The sequence below is a fragment of the Rhinolophus hipposideros genome, assembly GCF_964194185.1.
Source record: "Rhinolophus hipposideros genome assembly, chromosome: 2".
In the NCBI taxonomy this organism is placed as follows: Eukaryota; Metazoa; Chordata; class Mammalia; order Chiroptera; family Rhinolophidae; genus Rhinolophus; species Rhinolophus hipposideros.
Window position 1 is genome coordinate 37,783,303 of NC_138048.1, and position 22,743 is coordinate 37,806,045.

At 37.8% G+C, this 22,743-nt stretch overlaps 1 protein-coding gene across 1 annotated transcript; it reads right to left on the reverse strand.

Moving 5' to 3' along the window:
• Positions 1-3,508: 3,508 nt before the first annotated feature.
• DPPA2 (developmental pluripotency associated 2) lies at positions 3,509-14,451 on the reverse strand. Its single transcript, XM_081075466.1, has 7 exons — positions 14,349-14,451; positions 12,391-12,538; positions 10,847-10,992; positions 10,704-10,757; positions 10,024-10,273; positions 7,311-7,506; positions 3,509-4,578 (listed from the first exon to the last, which is right to left on the reverse strand). The coding sequence occupies exons 1-7, from the start codon at positions 14,379-14,381 to the stop codon at positions 4,536-4,538; spliced, it is 870 nt and encodes a 289-aa protein (XP_080931592.1). The 5' UTR covers positions 14,382-14,451; the 3' UTR covers positions 3,509-4,535.
• Between the last annotated feature and the right edge of the window lie 8,292 nt (positions 14,452-22,743).

The window sequence follows — 22,743 nt, forward strand, 5'->3', positions numbered from 1 at the left end:
GTATTGATCAGAAAACAAAAAGATAGAATATAAATGAATTCATAGTTCAGGAAATATTTATATACAAAAATTTAACTCAAGAAAAATTACAATTCTTACAATGATGGTAACATTTTTCATCAACAGCAGTTCACCTAGTGAGTGTTGATATTTTGGGTCTGAGTGAAGAAAAAGAAGAAAAAAAAAGAAAAATTACAATTCAAGCTAGAAAAAGAATGAGTGAATAAATTCAAAGAACCATGGAGGAAGGGAAAAAAAAAACACAGAAATTAAGGAAATACAAAACAAAACAGCAAGGCAAAAAGTGAGCAAAACCAGAAATCAACTGTAGTGGACTTGGAGAGGAGTTGCCTAGATTCCCTTTCCATGAAAGAGAATGTCATCAGGAGACAGCCTCCCCTGTAGGAGCCGCACCGTCAGTTGAGGACTTGAGGACGAATGGCCTTGTTCCAAGCCAAGCCTCTCCAAGCAGCCCACATCAGTCACTAACTTGATTAGCTACGGGCCCAAGGTGAAACAACCGTGACATTTTAGCTCCAAAATTTCCTCCAGAGATTGGTCAACGCTTTGATTCTGTTCCAGCTTCCACCACAGTCTGATTCGTCCCTCTCACCAATCCTGCTTTCTTCCCTTCCCTTCTATGTGTGTTGATCCCAATGTTGCTCCCCCAAATCCTGTATGCCCACACTCAGAGTCTGCTTCCTGAAGAACCCTACCTAGGCATTGTTCTTTGGAGAGATTAATAAAATGAATAAATCTCTTAACAAGACTGAATAAAAACACAAGAGGAAAGTTAAAGAAACAAAACATAGAATCTAAAAGAGAAGTGAACTGTTGACACAGAAGCCAAAAAAAAAAAAAAATGTAGTGATAACTTTGAACACTTAGAAGAAACAAAGTTCTGGAAAAATATGAGATGAGACAAGTAGCATAAAATTAAATAGAAAACTTGAATAAACTAATAGTGATTAAAGAAACTGAAATAATCACATCATTCCTTCCCTCAGTACACATCCTTCCCTTGATGTTTTTACATTTGAATACCACAAACTTTCAAGAATAATTCCCTCATTATACTCCTTATTCCAGAAATAGAAAGGCGATAACATTTCCCAACTCTGGTAATGAAACCAGTATAATCTATATTATAAAACTAGGTAAACTGGTATGTAAAAAATGATAAAAGTAATCACTTATGTAATACAATTTTAAATAAAATGAGTTTATTTTATTGAATCTAATATTTTAATGCATCATAATATTAATTGGTCATAGCATATAATTCAAAGTTAAATTTAAATCAACGTTTAAATTAAAAAATTAATTTAAAATATGTTTTAAGTTCATGAAGCCATAACGGTACTCAAAAAGGGGAGAGGAAAAGTTCACACCAGAATGCCAGCTAAAAAATAAAGACTGACCAGGTTTTGCAACCCTCCATGTAGTAATTCAGAGACAAGTGACTATTGGATGCTAAAATTCATTGAAGATTTGTTAGGAAGGGCCGAGATAATGACATGGTGTCAAAGTATCATCCTACAGAAGAGTTATAAATTCCAAAGTGAAAATTTCACCTAGACCTTGAAGACAGAGGTGGGCATCACTTTAATAAAGTGTAACATTTTTAATATAATGATGAGACAATCTGTACCTTCTCAGCGATGAAATAGCAATTCCTCAACCTCATGCATGGAGTATTCTTCCAAATGTTTTCCCTCAATCTAATCAAGCCTCCAGTCTTAATTTTGAGTTTATAGGAAATAGAGAATTAGTCAAACAATACCATGAGGAAATAATCCAGAATGTGGTATGTCGTACAAGGCCTTTTCTCTTCAAAGCCAATGTCATAAAAAAAAGAAAAACTTTTTGATTAAAGGAAACTAGAAACATGTTACAATCAAATAGAATGCCTGAAACGCTATTGAACCTGGATTTTTAAAAAAGTACAAAATATTTTTCAGACGATTAAGCCTATTTGAATATGAACTATTAGATGCCATTATAAAATGACTATTTCTTAGGTTTGATGATACTGTGATTTTTATAGAAGAATGTCCTTATTTTTAGAACACATGCTGAAGTATTTAGGAGTAAAGAATGTGTCTGCTTACTCTATATGGCAGAGTAACCTATCAAAAACAAATGGAAGGTTTATCAGATGTGGCAAAAATGTTAATGAGTTGTTTCTACTCTTTCAAGTTTGGTGTAAAATTTTTCAAATAAAATGTATAAAATGCCATAAAATGCATAAGCTAGCAGTATAAAAAATACAACCATGTTTCTGTATTTCAAATTGATCAGTGTTTTGTGTGCTTTTTTTTTAACTGCTTATGAACTAAGGGGTAAAAGTAATTTCTTTCAGCAATGCTTTGTAGTCCTCAGTGGACATGTCTTTTCTTCGTAGTTTATTTCTTAGTATTATGTGCTTTTTTTCGATGCTATTGTAAAGTCATTTTCTTAATTTTTTTGGTCAAATTATTGCTAGTATATAGAAATACAACTGATTTTGCAATTTTTATATTCTGTAAATTTGCTTTGACACTTAGCTCTAAGTTTTTTGAAGGATGATTTCGTTTTCTGTATGTAATAGCATATTATCTATGCAGTTTCACTTCTGCCTTTACGATTTAGATGACCTTTATTTCTTTTTCTTGCCTAACTTCTCTGAAGAAAGGTCACATGTGAAAAGCCCAGTTAACCTCATACTAAGAGATGAAAGGCTGAAAGATTTTTCCTTATAGTCAGGAACATGTGACCTTTATCATGTTGAAGTTGTTCCTGTTTACTCTTTGCTTATTGATATTTTCATTATGGGGGTGCTGGATTTTGTTCAATGCTTTTTCTGCATCAAGACATGTTCTTTTAGTCTATTAATGAGTATTCATTCTATTAATGGGCATCACATAAAATGCTTAATTAAAACCAGAGAAGGGAAAGAGAGGAAGACAAAAAAAAGTGCAAATAAAAAATGAGTAATGAAGAATATCTCAATTCATTTGTATCAATTGCTTTAAACATCAATGATCTAATTATACCAATTAATCAAGAGAAGGAGAAGACAAGCCACCGACTGGAAAAAGTGTTTGCAAAAGACTCACCTGATAAAGGACTGCTATCCAAAATATAAAAAGAACTCTTAAAACTTATTAACAAAATGAACAGCCACGTTTAAAAAAAAAAGGCAAAAGACCTGAATAGACACCTCACCTAAGATGTAGATTACAAATAAGATATTAAAAGATCATCCACATATGTAATTATAAAATTGCAAATTAAAACAATGAGATACTACTACACACCTATTGGAACGGCCAAAATCCAAAGCACTGAGAACACCATATGCTGGTGAGGATATGGACCTGCATGAACTCTCGATCATTGCTGCTGGGAATGCAAAATGGTACAACTACTCTGAGTTTGGCAGTTCCTTATAAAACTAAACACACTCTTATAAGATGCTCCTTGGTATTTACTCAAATAAGTTCAAAATCTATGTCCACAAAAACCTGAACACAAATGTTTATAGCAGCTTTATTCATAATTGCCAAAACTTGGAAGCCACCAAGATGGCCTTCAATATGTGAATGGATAAACAAATTATGGTACATCCAGACAAATGGAGTATTCACTGACAAAAAAGAAACAAAAGTGGGCTAAGGGATCAAATATATGGTGATGGAAAGAGAACTGACTCTGGTGAACACACAATGTGATATATAGATGATATAATACAGAATTGTACACTTGAAACCTATGTAATGTTGCTAACCATTGTCACCCCAATAAACTTTAATTTAAAACAAAAACAAAAAAAGAAGTGGGCTGTTGAGCCATCAAAAGATATGAAGGAATCCTAAATTTACATTGCTCTGAAAGAAGTCAATCTGAAAAGGCAACTGTATGATTTCAACTGTATGACATTCTGGAAAAGGCAAAGCTATGAATACAGAAAATGTGTCAGGGGTTAAATAGGTGGAGCACATAACTTTTAGGGCAGTGAAGCTATTTTGTATGACACTATAATGGTGGATATGTCATTATACATTTCTCAAAACCCATAGAATGTAAAACATAAAGAATGGACCCTAATGTAAACTATGGGCTTTCGGTGATAATGATGTGTCAATGTAGGTTCAATAAATGTACCTCTCCGGTGCAGGATGTTGACAGTAGGGAAAATGGGGGAGTGCAGGGAACAGAAATCTGGAACTCTAGTTCCTGCTCAATTTTTTCTGAAAATCTAAAACTGCTTAAAAAATCTATTAATTAAAAGAAAACCAACTTATATTCTATATGTTATAGCTAAATACCCGAAGCAACAGTGGCAGTCACTTTTTGGCAGACCTCAAGTACAGAATCCAAACATTCACCTCTGTACTCAAGGCATCAGGCAACAGAGGATGGCCAGGACAGAGCACAGCAATCATTGGGATACAAATCAATGTATCTGTGAGCTATCTATCCACCGTTTATTTTTTATTAAGACATGGCCAGTCCAAAAGGAATGATGTGGTTGTGTTCAAACCAGGTTGCTTCTACTTCTTCATTGTAGTTAATCTTTCCATCATCCTCTTATTCCTATAAACAAGTTAGAAAATAATTTTGAAAAACTGTTAGAATAAGATCTACCATTCCCTACCACCCCCTTCAAAATGACCAGTAAGATAAGAAATCCACTTCTGAAGTTCCTTAGTAGTCTGCCCATCACCTGAGTAAGAATGGTCGGTAAAAGGATTTATGTAGCAAACAAAGATTGTCCACTTAATATCAGGCCTCATATTGTATATGCTAAATTGGTTCTACTTTCTTTATCTTTGTACTCTCCCTCCCTTTCCTTTCCCACAGCTTCTCCCCATATCCCCTGTTTTCCCATGAAAAAATGGAAATAAAAAGGAGGGAAGGAAGGAAGGAAAGAAGGAAGGAAGAAAAGAAGGAAAGAAAGAAGGAAACAAGCTCCCTTGATATTACTACTACAACTAACTGCTATCTCCTTCTCTCTCAGGACGTGTCAATATGTCCTGCCTTAGTTCTTCCCGTGTTCTAGTGCAACTTGCCACATCACATTTCTGCTTCCACTGACCCTTTCAATCTACTCTCAAAAAGGCCACCAATCATGTCCAAAATTGACACTCCCAACAGCACTGCATTAATCAATCTTACACAGCCATCTCACTACTAACCACTTCTGAAACACTGCTCATTGCTTCCTTTTCTCATTTACATCCCAACTTCTTTTTTTATATAAGATTTTATTGGGGAAGGGGAACAGGGTGTACTTCCAGGACTTTTTCCAAGTCAAGTTGTTGTCCTTTCAGTCTTAGTTGTGGAGGGCGCAGCTCAGCTCCAGGTCCAGTTGCCATTGCTAGTTGCAGGGGGCGCAGCCCACCATCCCTTGTGGGACTTGAGGAGTTGAACTGTCAACCTTGTGGTTGAGAGCACACTGGCCCATGTGGGAATCGAACCAGCAGCCTTCGGAGTTAGGAACATGGAGCTCTAACCGCCTGAGCCACCAGGCCGGCCCTACATCCCAACTTTTAACTGCAGTTTCAGTTTCTCCGTTTCTCACCTGCCATCAATATGCTGGTCTCCTTTAGGGTTCCTTCCTGTGTCCTTTCTAATTCCTACATACTCTTATGTACAATTTAAAAGCTAATGACTCCCAGGGACCGGCCCGGTGGCTCAGGAGGTTAGAGCTCCGTGCTCCTAACTCCGAAGGCTGCCGGTTCCATTCCCACATGGACCAGTGGGCTCTCAACCACAAGGATGCCAGTTTGATTCCTCAAGTCCCACAAGGGATGGTGGGCAGCGCCCCCTGAAACTAAGATTGAACACGGTACCTTGAGCTGAGCTGCCGCTGAGCTCCCAGATGGCTCAGTTGGTTGGAGTGCATCCTCTCAACCATAAGGTTGCTGGTTCGACTCCCGCAAGGGATGGTGGGCTGTGCCCCCTGCAACTAGCAACTGGCAACTGGACCTGGAGCTGAGCTACACCCTCCACAACTAAGACTGAAAGGACAACAACTTGACTTGGAAAAAAAAAAAAAAAAGGTCTGGAAGTACACACTGTTCCCCAATAAAGTCCTATTCCCTTTCCCCCAAAAAAAATCTTTAAAAAATAAAAATAATAAAAATAAAAAATAAAAAAATAAAAGCTAATGACTCTCAGATGTTTCTCTAACCCATACTGCTCTCAGAACTCTAGACCCATGTCCAGCATGTCCCATGTATCATATTCTTCACCACTGAACTGGACTTCTACCATTCCTCTGTCTAGATAGCATTCTATTTCTCTTATCCCTACATCTCTTAAATTTGCCCCATTCCCTTTTAAGTTCTTTGCCAAGGTCATAAATTCTACCTTTCCAGAATTATAGTAATGTCTTATCCTCTAGTCTAGTTTCTTTTGCAAGTTTATCAATCCACTTCCTAAGAAGCTTTAGTTTCCCTCTACACCCATCTCACATCACCTCCATCCACCCAATTCTATCATCAAAAGCTGAATTTTAAACCCATGAATGAACATTAGTTCTACAGTTCATATAAAAGCTAATGCAGTGTTTATGTGTGTGTCCAGTGTATATTTTCCTGGCTGGAAGTATTTAGTTATATTCTCAAAGGAGTCTATGTCCCAAAAGTGACTGAGACATTATGACTCACAGGATAATATTTGAAACCTTTAATGTAGAATATAAAAACTTGAGTGGCCAACTCCTCCCCTTCCCAGATTTAGTTAACACAAGCTTCAGTCATATTGACCTATTTGCAATTTCTAACTATGTCATATTTTTTCATTTCCATGTATTTGTATGTGCTGTTTCCGCTACCAAAATTCCCCAATTATTTACTTTCTAAATGGTAAGCTCTTCCTCAGTATATGCAATCCTTTCTGAAGTTTCCCTAACTTACTCCAATATAGATACTATCCATGTATTTTCACAGCATCTTATTCATTTTCATTCTAATATAGTACGTGGATTTTGGCTTACTAATTTTTATAACCCCAGCTAAGTATAGAACTTGTGGTAAAACTCTAATGTTAAGGTTTTGTTTTTTTCTTTCCTTAAAACAGGTCTCTAAAATTGAGACAAATATTCTAACTTGTCACATACTTTTTTAGGGTTGCTAAAAAGCCACATTTATCTGAATTCTAATCCACTACCAAGTTCTTTTTCCTTCCTATTCTTGCCTGATCTATATGGCAAATTAAGAAAACAGCATGTTTGCCTTCTGCTTTCTCCTACTAAATTATTCAGAAATCCATCTAGATACCTACTTTTCTGTGTGCCATACAAATAGTTAAGAGTTACCTACTTCTTAACACAATCAGGGCATAACATATTATCTTCTAGGTCTGGGTATGGGAAAGTGCAGGCCGGTAATAGGAAGAGAGAGATCATCTTCTTAGGAGGGTCAGGCACCCACGCCTGACCTGCATAGAACTGCAGGCGAACCCAACCCTCTCTGTCTGCCAAGAGAGGTCTGCCATGGACCACACACCACCTGACACCTGGGGTGAGAAGGAGAAACAAATATAAACAGCGAAGATTAAGTAACCACACCCCAATCCAACCTCTCAGCAAGTCACTCTTGACTTTGCTCCTATATTCTGTTGATGAATCAACTGAATTGTAGACCAAAAGGCACAATAAACTAACTTCACAAATTATATAGTATGAGGATTAATAACAATTAATTTCTTAGAATGCTTGCTTTTCCAGGATATTGCTAAGTGGTTTACATATATTCATAGATTTACTAAGAACATTACTAATATTTACCTTCTATTTACTTTTCTTATTTATAGGTGAGGTAACTGAAGCTTATGGTGTTAAATATTATAATTTTCCCAGATCTAAGACATGGATCCAGATATTCTGATTCACAGCCCATTTGCCTAACATTTGCCTAACATTGTACTGCCGCAAATATGAAAAACAGGCAAAAGCATCTTTGTTTAGAAGCCTAGGGAACAATCTAATTGAGTAGATGGTATATCTGAGAGAAAACAAGAGAAGTTATAAAAATACCAAGTATCTGAAACTCAGAGAAAGGAGCAGTCACTGTGAGCTTAAATATCCATAAAAATCTCTCCATTCAGACTGTAAAACAAGAGTGGAAAGCCTGTTGGCTAGGCACACTCTTGAATCACAGGTGTTTAACAACTACTAAATGAGGAGGAACTAAAAGAATGATTAATTGTGGGATGTTACTGACCCATATGGCACATTAATGAAAATTAGAAAAAGATGCTATCTTTGGCGAAGCAGTTCTCTAGAGACAGCTTTGTGGCGGGACAGTGCTTTTGGAAATTAGCAAAAAGGTGCCCATTCCTTTTCACAAAAGGGAGTGCAGCTTGGGAAGCAGACAGTAGGCCAATTTCAGCTTCCATCTTCCTTTTGGCTGGGTTCCTTGTGCAATGAACAAGGTGTCTTACCATACAAGTCAGCCCTGAATAAAAGAGGATTTTCCACTTTGGGGAATGGGGTGGAGAGAAGAAAAGAATTCAAGCAAAACAGGAGGGTGAGGGTCGGCCCAGTGGCTCAGGTGGTTGGAGCTCCATGCTCCTAACTCTGAAGGCTGCCGGTTCGATTCCCACATGGGCCAGTGGGCTCTCAACCACAAGGTTGCTGGTTAAACTCCTCGAGTCCCACAAGGGACTCCACGCCCTGCAACTAAGATTGAACATGGCACCTTGAGCTGAGCTGCCTCCTGGATGGCTCAGTTGGTTGGAGCGCGGACTCTCAATCACAAGGTTGCCAGTTCGACTCATGTAAGTGATGGTGGGCTGTGCCCCCTGCAACTAGCAACAGCAACTGGACCTGGAGCTGAGCTGCACCCTCCACAACTAAGATTAAAAGGACAACAACTTGAAGTTGAATGGTACCCTCCACAACTAAGATTGAAACGACAAAAACTTGACTTGGAAAAAAGTCCTGGAAGTACACACTGTTCCCCAATAAAGTCCTGTTCCCCTTCCCCAATAAAATCATTAAAAAAAAAGAAAAAAAAAAGGAAGGTGACGAAGGTGACTGTGCTGACCAGAGATAGGGTTGGCTAAACAAAAATACCAAGGAGAGAAGGAGGGGAGTTGGAGAAAAGTAGGCTAAGTTATTCTCAAGATTTCTTAAGGGGACAGGGGCCCCAAACATGTTATTATTGCCTACTTTTAATGTGCCACGTTCTCTCATAAGTCTCACAATCATTCTAAGAAGCAGACTAGTTGTAATATTTATTTTATAAATCAGGATACCAGGGCTTACACTAAGTAACTTGCCAATGTCACATACATAGGAAATCGTAAGACAAGGATTTGAATGAAGGTTTTTCAATTCTAACACCTGCATTCTTTTTTTTTTTTAATTTTTTTAAATTTATTAGTTTCAGGTGTACAAGACAAGGTAATACTTAGACGTTCATCATTTATATCCCTCACACTGTGAACCCCCCTCCCCCTATCCACTATCCCTCCGACCTCACACTGAGCCATCACATTATATATATATAATTATAGTTGGCATTCATTAATGTTTAGCTTCTGGTGTACAATGCCATGATCAGGCATCCACAGTATCCCTGAAGTGGTCTCTCAAATAGGATGCATGTCCATCGGATACCCAACAAAATCTTTACAACATTATTGAATACGTTCCCCAAATTAATTTTCAAAAAACCCTGAGGCCATCTGGTAACACCTGCATTCTTATTCAGTATTCTATGAAGGGCTTGCAGAAGTGAGAGAGAAAGGCAAAAGATCTCAGGCTGTGGTTGACCACATTATCAGATTATGCTTTCTTCCCACCTTGGACTTCTGCTTACTGATAAGAAAGGGTCACCACTCCATTACCTAGCTTAGAGATCCCATCCAGGCAAAACTTGGCTATCAAAAGATAAGCCCTCTATGAACCTAATATCCAATCTGCAGATATTTTAACTAACACTTTGCCTTTTACTACCTTTCAATATTGGACTAATAAAAGTTAACTTTCTTTCTCTGGAGTGGTATTCACTCTAAAGTTGATCTTACCAGAGGTTTGCAGCAGAAAGTTCTCAGCAGAAGTAGGAATGGGACATGAATTCATAGCCTTAGGTTGAACGGCTCTTGCAGCAAGTCTTGCCCATGCTGCCAACATGGCTTCCTGAGCTGAAGTTATCACTTCAACGCTATTGGTCATTTGCTCTCTCTCACTCATCTTACAACTTTTCTTACTCCTTACTTTCTTGGTCACCATCTTGCATTTCTTTGAACTTGACTCCTGTAGTATTTCAGGAATGTTCTGCAAATGGGATTCTTGATGATTATTCAGTAAAGTGCTACTGACACAATAATAACTTCTGTATCAATGTTATTATTCTTCATACATTGATCCTGGTAGGTCAGTGTGGGAAGGATTTAGGAACTTTAGTTCCCTTACAGCAGTGCTCAACTGGGAAAAATTGTTGATCGTTAAAACTGAGGGGACTGGGAACAGGGTTAAGGGGTTGCTACTGATGGTTAGTGGGTAGAGGCCAGGGATGTTTGGTCTAAACATCTTAAAATACACAGGAGAGCCTCCAAAACAAAAATAAATTATTTGTCCCCAAATGTCAATAGTCTTGGTTGAGAAACCTTGCTTTGGAGGTACAACATATATAGAGAGGCTGGGATAGGTAGAATAATTCACAATCAGAACTTAACTTTACACTGTCTCCACACTCCTCACTCACTTGTTTTTCTTCAGAGTACGCATGTTCCTTGAGCCTCAGATAAACGTCTATTTTCTAAGGACATTAAGAGGGGAGAAAATTAAAAGTTGACTAAACCTCCCATATTTGTTCTGAGCAGCAGAGATGCTCACCAGTGTACTTACCTTGCCATCAGTACTCAAATTAAATTGTTGGCACCAGTTCCGCAAAGTGTCCCAACGCACTTTATTAATTGAAGGCAAAATGGTCGGCAAGGGGAGCATTGGTTTTGGACAAGCTTTGAACTGTTCACTCGTTTGAGGAAGATAAACTGAGAAAAGAAGGAAACCAAAGAACTAATAATTTAAATTTTGTAAGATTCTTTATAATTTTACAAAGTTCTCATTTATTTCTCATAACCTAATTTGCAAATATACATTTCAAATATTTCTTCTCATATTGCAAATAAGGTAATCGATTCAAGAATTAAAGGACTTACCCAAAATAACATCTCCATTAAAATGAGAGACCTGGGACTCAAACCTACATTCTGAAATTCTAAATTCCCTATTTTCTACACTACATAGAGCAACCTGTTGTTTTTTGTGGCCATCAACACCTGGATAGAACATTGCATTGGATTGCTCCTCTAAAATGTCTAGATTTTGGACCTATAGAAATCAAAGAAAGCACCCCAACCAAAAATGGTCCACCATTCTGTCAGCCTGCCTCATTTTTCTCAATAGCAACTTTTCTCAACTCACTCTGCTTAGCCCTAACTTGTATTATCTTCATCTTGAAGTCCTTGTTATTGGCCCAGAAAATGAAATCATTCTGAAAATACTTACTCAATGCCTTTATAAAAAAGCACTGAGGACACAAAGTGTCATGATATTAAGAGTTGTTACACATTTAATCAGTAATTACTCACCAAGCAAAATACTAGATGAATTTTTAAATTATTTTGTCTTCCAAATACTGTATGATCTCACTTATGAGTATATGTGGAATCTGAAAAAAGCAGAACTCAAAGAAACAGAATAGACTGGTGGTTGCCAGGGTTTGGGGGACAGGGGAAATGGGGTGATGTCGATCAAAAGGTGCAAATTTCTGTTATAAGATGAATTAAGTTCTGGGGATGTAATGCACAGCATGTTTATTATAGTTGACAATACTATAGTATATGCTTGAAAGTTGCTAAGATTGTAAATCTAAAATATTCTTACCACAGAGTGGCGGGGGAAGGTAATTGTGTAAGGTAATGAATGTGTTAATTAACCTTATTATGGTAATTATTTCACAGTATGTACATGTCCCAATCATCACACAATATAACTTAAAATTACACACTGTTATTATGTGTCAGTTGTATCTCAATAAACCTGGGAGGAAAATTAGTCTTCATAAGAGGTATGTAAAGTATGCACTAATCAAAATGAAGATTAAGCTTCATGGGTTGGAAATTTCAACTCATGTCTAGCTGTCCCATAAGACTATGCTCTGTCCAAAGCATTCCACATGCCTGTTTTTCAGTTTAAAAGCATGACTGTACATGCTGTTAGCAAATGAGAAGTATGGGAGGAGTTTGAGAAATCTCTTACCACAGGTAATTGGCATGAGATTTAAGATGGGCATTGTATAGTCAGAGGATAGAAAAGAAAAAATCTTACTCTTCCTGGGTTTCCCAGAGCTAGAGGAGCAGCAAATTGAGCAATTCTTGTCCTCATACCTTCATTATCTAGCCTAGGAATCATCAGGTTGTCTTCTGAGATTGAAGAAATGCTTGGTTCCATTTGATGTTCTTCATTAGGTTCCTCACTAACTGGAACCAATGTGAGAATCACACTTTCTTCCTCTAATTCAACCTTAAAGTAGTCCTGGAAAGGGAAGCGTCAATCACTGATTCTTAATTGAAACTTACAATTAAACTTCTTCTTTTCAAATCACAACTACTGAGTAAGAAACTGGGAAGATGGATGGATTGAAAACTTACTGAGATTTCCTTAAATTTGATGTTGATTAGTAGACCCTCTCTATTAGATAAGAGGAGCAATAAGGAAATGAGCAAATATAGATTTACAAGTGGGTGATAGAGGAAATGGAAGGGTAGGTCTTGAATTTGTGAAAACCATTTCCTCATGGCATCTTTCTACCAGCTAAAACATTAAATACTTTCATTTTATCTCCTAAATCTGTATGAAATGTGTTTCCACCTTCCCATTTTCTATCACATTATACACAATTCAAGCTATCATTAACTCTCACTGGCAGATGCAAAAATCTCCTGTTACTCCAAAATCCATTTTGACTCCACTCTTTCTTCAGACTGCTGTCCTACTTATTTAAAATACTTCAATGGCTTATCATTGCTATTCAGGTTAAAGACAAAATTCCCTCCCTAGCTATCTGCTCCATGCCTACCACTGCAGCTCAAGAGCTTTCTGAGCTCCAGCCACACTGGCCTTACTTCAGCCCCATGATTCAAGTGAAGTGAATATATATCTGCTTTACTCTCATGCCACCACAGTAACTGACACAGTACCCAGCACAGATTGGGCACTCAATGTTCTGTTAATAATCTAATGTCTGAAAGGTAAAGTAGACAGGTAGGAAGGAACTAAAATTTACTGGTTTTGTACAGTATACACGAACTGTGCTAGGTGCTTTCTGTATTTCTCTCATTTAATCATCATAGCATGCTTGTAGTAATTTCTTAGTTTTCCTATTTTGCAAATTAGGCCACTGAGTCTCAGAAATTAAATAATCGATGCCACAGAGTAACATATGCGTGAGTCAATTTCTGAACTTAGGTTTTCCTCTCAAACCCAAGAGTGAATAAACTCCATTCCAGCCTTATTACAATACTTTAAAAAAAAAAGAAAAACACCCACAGCAGCCAGGCAAAATCTGATGCAGCCATGCCCTTTCCCTATTTAAATCATCTCAATGGCTTCCTGTTGCTCTCAAATTCCTAGGTGCGTATAGGAATTTTGCATTTGTATACCACTTTTTCAAAATACTCTCACACACATTCACTGGTCAGCTTCAAAAAAATTGGCATTACTGGAGAACTATTACACCATTCTAGAGGTGGGGGGTGGCTCAAGGCAGCTAGATGATGTGCCCATAATCACAGTTTTTATTGGACAATTAATTCAGTCCTGTAGCCTGGTACAGCAGTCCCAGTAAATACCTGTAAAACTTTCTCGGTCTATCCTCTCCTCCAGTCCAGGACTACCCAAACCCAGTCTGGAAACACATTAGATTCCAAAGCCACTGGCAGTAGGTTACTTTTCACTCTTGAGAAAAGAAACTAATTGGTCACTTCACTTTCTTACCTTACCCACATTACCCTTTTTCACTTTCTTTTTACCATAGCTGTCCATTTCTTTACTATTTTTATCTTGCCTGGCTACAGCGTGTCTTTCCACAAAATAAACCTCTTACTTCACACTAGGAAAAGGCATCTTTACTTCTCATTTTTACTTTCACCCAAATACACACAGAACCACAATCATGTGAAAGAAAACTATTAATAATCCGCCCGAAAGAGAAGGAGGTTCTAAGATGGAGATTTTATACATTGAGAAATCAAGTTTCGTAGCAAGAGGGAAACATAAGTGAATTTCAGAAAGGCTTTGTAAGCTGAACCTGTGGGAAAAATAATTCTTTTCTAATTAAACTTACCTTTTCACTGCTATCAAAATTTGAATTTGCCATTCCCAGGAACACTCAGAGAACAGCAAAGCCAGCAGAGTTAAGAATACCTGCAGTTTACTCCTTTTAACCTGGGAGTTTCTCACTAGGCTTCTCCTTTTATAAGCAAATGTCTCCTTCTACTTCCTGTTACTCAAAAAAAGCTCTCTTCTTCTCTCATCTTCTTCCCACCCCCACCCCCGCCATTATCTGACTGATAATTTCATCAGTTTTATATTTTATCTTGTCTATTAGGTGAACTTTGAATTATTGGGTCATTAGTAGATTCCTAATTATACAGAGAGAGATTTTTGTCTTTATTCCTTTAAAGTGAGACTTGGGAGAAACCTAGAAGTCAAAAACTCAGACAAGTTACAATTGAATAAACAGAATCTTTTTAATCATTTCCAGGACAATGGTGGTGATGGGTTGAATGATGTTTTTATAGAAGAAATAGAAAAGAGATACAGAGGTATTTTGTAACTGATTTATGCCCACGGGTGTGACATTCACTGGGAGATTATATTTAAATTGTAGGTGTTGAATAACATTATTCCTCCAGGATTTAGATCGAAACACAAATACTAAGCCTGAATACTGGTCAGCTGGGTAGAAGAAAAGGGTTTGGCTGTTCAGAATAGAAGCAGCAAGAACCAAAACACTAAGGCAAATGATGGAGTAAGAAATGCAGGAGAAGGAATGCAAACACTTGGGAACTGCTGGAGCATAATGTTGGAGGCAGGATGTGTGTGACAAGAGAAGAGGCTGGAGAAGTCACAGCTGTTTTCATGTATCTCTAAGGAGCCATAGCTACCAAAGGAAATATTAACAAACAATATGGTGGCACTGGCATCCAAAGGTCTCACATGGGACTTTCTCTGCCCTAGTAAAATGGTTTGATCCATTTGTCTCAGTATCCAGGGAGCCCAGGTCAGTTTAACTTAGTGATATATGTACTATAATCAAAGTGTGGTCTGCAAGGGTTCAGCTTCAGTTTACTGGAGATTGGAAAAATAAATTATGAGACTCCACCCCAGACCTCAGAATCAGATCCTTGGGATTGACAGGGACCCAGGAATCTGCGCTTCAACAAGCCTTCAGGGTAATTCTTGTGCACCTCAATTGTAGCAGTGTAGACTAGATCAGGGTGTGACCAAATGGTTTCGGGGTTAGGCAGATAATGGTTGGAATGTTGGATCCTCCCTTCCAGAATAGAAACAGAATAGGCCCATGGAAATTCAGTGGTGAAAGCACTCTAGCTACTCACTTGGGTGTGGTCCCACCTGGTGGGCTTTTTTATGAGTAATTTAGGGAGGAACTGACCTAGTAGACTGGACTGATCCCAGTGACTTTAGGCTAGGACAGGAATTCAAGGAGGATAACAATTTCATTATCATTTTTTTTTTCTTAGCATTTATTACAATATAATCATCTTATTTGTTTTCTTGGGTTTCTTCCTTGCTTTTTGAACATGTTATATTATGGGAAAGTTCAAAAATGTATAAAGCAGACAATAATATCACAAACCCTCATGTATCCATAATCCAGCTTCAATAACTATTGACTTCCAGCCAATATGATTTCATCTAAACCACCACCTATTCCCCCTCCCTGGGTTATTTTGAAGGAACTACCAGAACTCATTTCATTTTGTTTATATATTTGGGGTTGGACAGGAGAATACTTTTGCTAAAGTGTAATTACAATATCTTTTTTTATATTTAAAAAATAATTTTAAATAATCCTTTAATATTATTAAATTATTCAGTCTGTTCAAATATCCAGCAGTATTTAAATATCCAGTTGTCTCATATTTCTCTCATTTTCTGTTTTAACAATCTGAATCAGGATCTAGATAAGGTCTACATGTTGTGATTTCTTGATATGTGTCTTAATTTTCTTTAATCTGTAAATTCTTTCATCTTCTATTTTTCTTATGTTTTATTGTTCTTTTTGTTAAAACAGTCGTGTGAATTTCCTGTAGTTTTCTAACTTGATTTTGCGTATTTCATTTATTCCTCTATTTTTCTATCCTTCTATCCTCTACATTTATTGTAAATTGGTTTGATTAGTTTCAGGGATGACATTTTTCTCCTTTCTTTTTAGCAAGAACACTCTTTCCCTCCTTCTTCACACATCTGATTCCTCATTCTTTAAACATATATATTTTTTAAATGGACGTGTGTTTGACATAAACATTATGTAAATTTAAGGTGTGTACAACATGTTAATTTTATACATTTATGTATTGTAATACTGAAACAGGTTAGTTAGTATGGTTGCTAGGTAGATGGGGGCGGGGGGGGAGGGGGGGGTCCCTGGTGGAATAAACAAAAAAGCAGACATATCCTGAAACTCCAGGTTCTGGAATGTCTCCTTCACTCCATGACAGAGACATGAAATTAAGCCTTGAGATTAATAAATAATCTCAAATCCCTTCTGACCGGACAAAGGAGCAGATCTGATAGATAGGAATGGGTTGGTTTGTTAATCCCTTCAGGATGGGCAAACAGGACAAACCTGATAGATGAATTCCATTAGCAGTCTCCAGCCCCCTACCCCAAGCAGGCAAGGGAAGGTATAAAAGTAAGATCTTTAGTCTCAGTCACTGGGCACCCCCATTTGGGATCCCCTCCCACTGGGGAGCTTCAACCTCTTCTCCTGCCTCTAATAAACTGTCCTCTTTTTAAAACTTTTTGCCTCTCCCTGATCCATGTGTCCATTCTTTGGCTTCACGAGACAGGATCGCGGGCCACACCCAGAACTCCTGGCAGATCCAACATCATCTACATCAATAGTATTGCCATTGTAGTGGTGATTAGCATGTTCTTTAAGCCTAAATGCCAATTTCTTGGAATGTTCCTAAAAGAGTTTGCTCCTGTTATTCTCTCACTCTTTTGCTTTGTAAAATTTATTTGAATGTGTAATTCTGTATGTATTTGGAATTTTCATTATTTAACATCATCTCCCAAATTAGACAGCAGCCTCCAGAGGGCAATGGCTAGATGTGTTGGGGTTCTCTTTGGTCTACCCAGAGCCTTGCACTGTGTCTAGCTCAGAACAGAGGCTCAGTCAATGCTAGTTACCCAGATTGCATCAGCTTTCCACCTGCCTTCCTCATCCCAAGCAACCCCTTTTAGAGTAGATGGCCCTCTCTGTGCTGTTGCTAAGAATATGATGTAAACGTTGATCACAGACTGGGGTGACTCTCTCCTACCAGACTATGACATTCTTAAATTCTCAAGGTCATCTTTATTCTCCTTGAGCTCAGCACAGTGTCTGATTCAGAGAAGACGCTTAATTAGATAGGTGCAACAAATTACTCTATATCATGTTAACAACTTAATTTGGGGGCTCAGGACGGTATAGATCTCAAAGCTAAAAAGCAGCCACTGAAAAGCTGTAAAGCTATAATAAATAGCGGCGGCTATAGGGTATAGATTTTTAAAAGAAAGAAGGAAATTGTTTATGACCACTTGCATTCTAATATTTATTCCAATAACAGACAATAGTTCTGAAATAAAAAACAAATTGCCTATTTCAAATATATCATATTTACTAGATTGTAAGTTAAATATTTATAAATGCATTGTAGTTCTTATTTAGATAAATGCTTTTCAAAATCCTTTTTTTCTTAAAAAAATTTAAAAGAACATGCTCTAAAGATAAATACTTATGAACCACTAACATATAACAGGTAACAGTGGAGCAACTCTGATTGAGAAATAAAACGCGTAAGGCATCCCACAGAACCTTAAGGCTCTGAGAAACAGTTTGGAGACTATGGTTCAGTACCACTTCCAGGTGGAAGGGACAGCTACTGATTCTAATTTTCTGAGGAGAAAAATAAAAATTGCACTGAAAAATATTCCCAACTTTTCCACATCCTCCATTTCAAGAAATTCCCATTTAATAGGACTATTGAACTAATTTTACTTTAGAGCAATAGTTACAAATCTTAACCTTCTGACAGACTAAATGGGCATTTGTAATTTTTTATTTTTCTTTTGACAATAAAGTCTTCTGAATCATGGAGCCACAGTGTTTTGTTTTGTCTTTTGTTTTGAGGGGCAGCAAAAGTTATGCTCAGAGACTGAGTTGTCTTAGCACAGGTTTGCTGTGGGAATTAGAAGTTCGCAAGCCAATAGCATACAGGATAATATCTTTTAATAAGCAAAATAAAGAAATACTACAAACAAATGACAAGTTAATCACTCTATTGTTCTAGGTAAGGGGAGGTAAAGAAATAAAGTCTAAATTTAATATGAGATGTACCTTTTTTATACAAGTAGACACCCTGGAGAGATGGCATCCAACCTAAAGCTGATTTCCAGCCACCAGTGCAAAGTAAAAGTGCCCTGTTGCTAGAACATGTTGCTAGGGAACGGAGACACCCCTGTTGGTAGTTTGGCTGATGTCTTTGACCTGGCAGCTACTGGGTTTATCAACACTCTCTAAGACGAATGCATTGCCATGACAGGAGAGAATGTCCCTAGAGTCTTTGGGGAGTTTTTAGATTAGCAGAGTCACCTCACCCAAATAGAAACTCTTAATAATCTTCACAAACTCTCTATTTAGTCTGAATGTCCCCTTGCCATAGTTGCTTCTCCATTTGTTCTTATCTATAAGCCCCCAGTTGGGCCCCTCAGTTGCTGGGCTGCTGACTGCTTATTAGTGATGACAGATGTACAATGATGTTTTATGTCCCAACAACTTCTAAAGAAAAATAACTCTTTTTGTCTTTACAACTGTCATTAAGAAGTAGATTGAAATAACTTCATTTAAGTCATAAACAAGTGGATTTGAAATCATATTAAACATATACACAGGTCGGCCGAATGTGGGCTCTTAACAACATTGCCGGTTTGATTCCCGCATGGGATGGTGGGCTATGCCCCTGCAACTAGATTGAAAATGGTGATTGGACTTGGAGCTGAGCTGCACCCTCCTCAACTAGATTGAAGGACAATGATTTGACTTGGAGCTGATGGGTCCTGGATAAAACACACTGATCCCCAATAAAAATTTTAAAAAAAGAAAGTAAAGAAATCAGTTAAAAAAAAAGAAAAAAGAAAAAAAACTATACACAACAGTCAGTACTAGGAGAATCTTAAATTCAGAATCCAGATCAGTAAGGTCTGTCCTCCTCCATTCTGTATGACTCAGAGGACAGGGTTTGGACAGGTGGCAGTCATGGGGAAGGAGAGGGTAAGGGTAACTTTTGGTGACTGGACAAGGAATTGATTTGGCTGTAGGTTGTTCGATGACAGTTTCAAATTTAGGTATAGCCCCACCAGCAAGTGTCTTTGGCTGGTCAAACCAAGTCCTTTCTTGTCTTCCTCTTTGCATATTGAATGCACATTACACTCCATCAAGATCTTTTTCCTATAGGACAAGTGGAATATGTGTTCAAAATGTTGGAATTTGAAAACTCAATTTATGTTGTCCTCTTGACGTGGCTGATAATTGGTGTTAAGAAGTTTTGGACCCCTGAGCAATTGCCCCACTATCTAAACATTGTGGATGAAGAAGGATAGGAACTCAGGACAAGCAACGTACGCCAAGGCTACTCCCTCCTATGTACACGTCAGTCACTTGTTCCTCCTTGAGTTTTCCACCTCTCCATCTCTACAGGTTCTTCCCTACCAGCACACAAACATTTTCAAGCCTCTCTCACTTAAAACAAAACACACATGTGTCTCCTTTGACATTATCTTTCTATTTAAACTACTATTCTCTACCCTTTCAAAATTCAACATTCTGAACATCATCTTCTTACTCTATCTAGTTCCTCTCCATTGTAGTCTAATGGTTTTTCTGTCTCTTTTTCCTACCTAATTCCTAAAACATTGATGTTTCATAGGGTTTATTTCTCTGTTCTTGGTCATGACTCATACTTTCCTAGAGCAGCTTCATTCATTTCTCCATTTCAACTACTACGTACAGGCTGACTACTCCCTATGTATTTCTAGCCCAATTTTGTGTGTGTGTGGTTGTTAACTGTGGATTGGGGTGGGGAGTGTATCAGAAACTGTTTTATTTATTTTATTTTTTTATTGGGGAAGGGGAACAGGACTTTTTTGGGGAACAGCGTGTTCTTCCGGGACTTTTCCAAGTCAAGTTGTTGTCCTTTCAAATCTTAGTTGTGGAGGGAGCCATTCAGCTTCAAGTTGTTGTCCTTTCAATTTTAGTTGTGGAGGGCACAGCTCAGCTCCAGGTCCAGTTCTTGTTGTTAGTTGCAGGGGGTGCAGACCACCATCCCTTGCGGGAATCAACCCAGCAACCTTGTGGTTGAGAGCCTGTGCTCCAACCAACTGAGCCATCTGGCCACCAGGGAGCTGAGTGGCAGCTCATTGACTTCATTCTAGTTGCGGAGGGCGCAGCTCACTGGATCATGTGGGAATCGAACCTACAACCTCAGGGTTAGGAACACGGGGCTCCAACCACCTGAGCCACCGGGCTAGCCCTAGCCCAATCTTTTCAATTGCATTACTGACCCAAGTTTTGGCATATCCTATTATGCACTTTAAACATATTAAAAAATAAATTCACTATCTTCCCCAACAACTTTCAATCTCCTGTACTTCTTCTTTTTTGAGGTGTAGTGTCATCCACCCAGTCATCTAAAGGCAGAAACATAACAAATACCTTGAAACACCCCTTCTTCTTAAACTCTAATGGGTCAAAGTCCTATGGAATAAAACGTGTACACATCTTGCTTAATTGTGTCTCTCCTGTAATTCTAATACCACTGCCTTATTTCTTGTCTAAAGCATCTCTAAGCAGTACTTGAAATTTCTAACCGGTCATATTACCTCCTAGCCAACTCATTCTTGATGATACAAAATACTGATTATATGCTACCTCAAGCTGAGTTTCAGAACTGGAGAATTTAGGATCTATATACACCAGGGTGAGCTAGGAAGTAGATTCAGAGGTTTTGAATTGGTCTTCCCACTATAGTTTTTACCTAATAGGCCAAGGACCCAATGTGGGGGCTACTTCAACTATCAAGTATAACCGTTCTAATTGTAAACATTTAGAGACTGGGAAAATGATCCCTAGGTTGTGTTCATAAAACCAGTTGGCCTCCTTGAGTGAACTAGATGTTAGCCCGGACTCCACTTATTACCTGGAACCTTTAACTTCTAATCTAACAAAGCGGGGAAGAAGCGGTCATGATGATAATTTGAGTATCAATGTTAATTCAGACCTTGTGTCCAATAGTCTTCAAAATGTCTTTTCTCTTTTCCAGTGTACATGGTTAAAGGACTATAGATCTCTTTGGGGAAGGTATGAGGGAATCAATATAAAAAATACTTGTCATGTTGGTACAGGGTTCTTCCTCCTGGGAAGCCAGCCATCTCATCACCTAGTGGGTTTTGGATCTGAAAATCAGCTCAAGTCTGGGAGCTGAGCCAGAGATGGTGACTTTTTTTTTTTTTTACTAGTTTCAGGTGTACAGAGCAATGTAATAGTTAGACACTTACACACCTCACAAAGTGATAACCTCCCAAATCTACTACCCCTCTGACATCATCAATAGCTATTACAATACCATTGACTATCTTCCCTATGCTGTACTCTATATCCTGTGACTCCAGATGATATAGATGATATAGATGATATAGATAATATAGATATAGATGGTATAGATATAGATGTAGATATAGATATAGATATTATAGTTAACATTCAATATTATGCTACTTCAGCTTCAGGTGTATAGCACAGTCAATGATGTGATCCCCCTGATAAATCTAGTGCCATCTGGCACCCTACATAATCTTTACAACATTATTAATTATATTCCCCATACTGGATTTCATATCCCTGTGACTATATTGTGATCACTAATTTGTACTTTCTAATCCTTCACCTTCTCCTCCATTTCCACCCTCCTCCCGTCTAGCAACCAACAGGTTTTTTTTTTCCTTCCCTATATCTCTGAGTCTATTCCTGTTTTGTTTGCTCATTTGTTTTGTTCTTTAGATTCCACATATAAGGGAGATCATATGGTATTTGTCTTTCTAAGTTTGACTTGTTTCACTTAGCATAATATTCTCTAGGTCCATCCGTGTAGTTGCAAATGGTAAGATTTCATTCTTTTTTATGGCCGAGTAATACTCCATTGTATAAATGTACCACAGTTTCTTTATCCAATTGTGTATCAATGGGCATTTCGGTTGTTTCCATATCTTGGCTATTGTGAATAGTGCTGTAATAGACATAGGGGTGCATATATTTCTCCAAATTAGTGTTTTAGATTTCTTTTGATAGATACCCAAGAGTGGAATTGCTGGGTCATAAGGTAGTTCATTTTCAATTTTTTGAGATACTTCCATACTTTTTCCATAGTGGCTGCACCAATCTGCAATCCCACCAA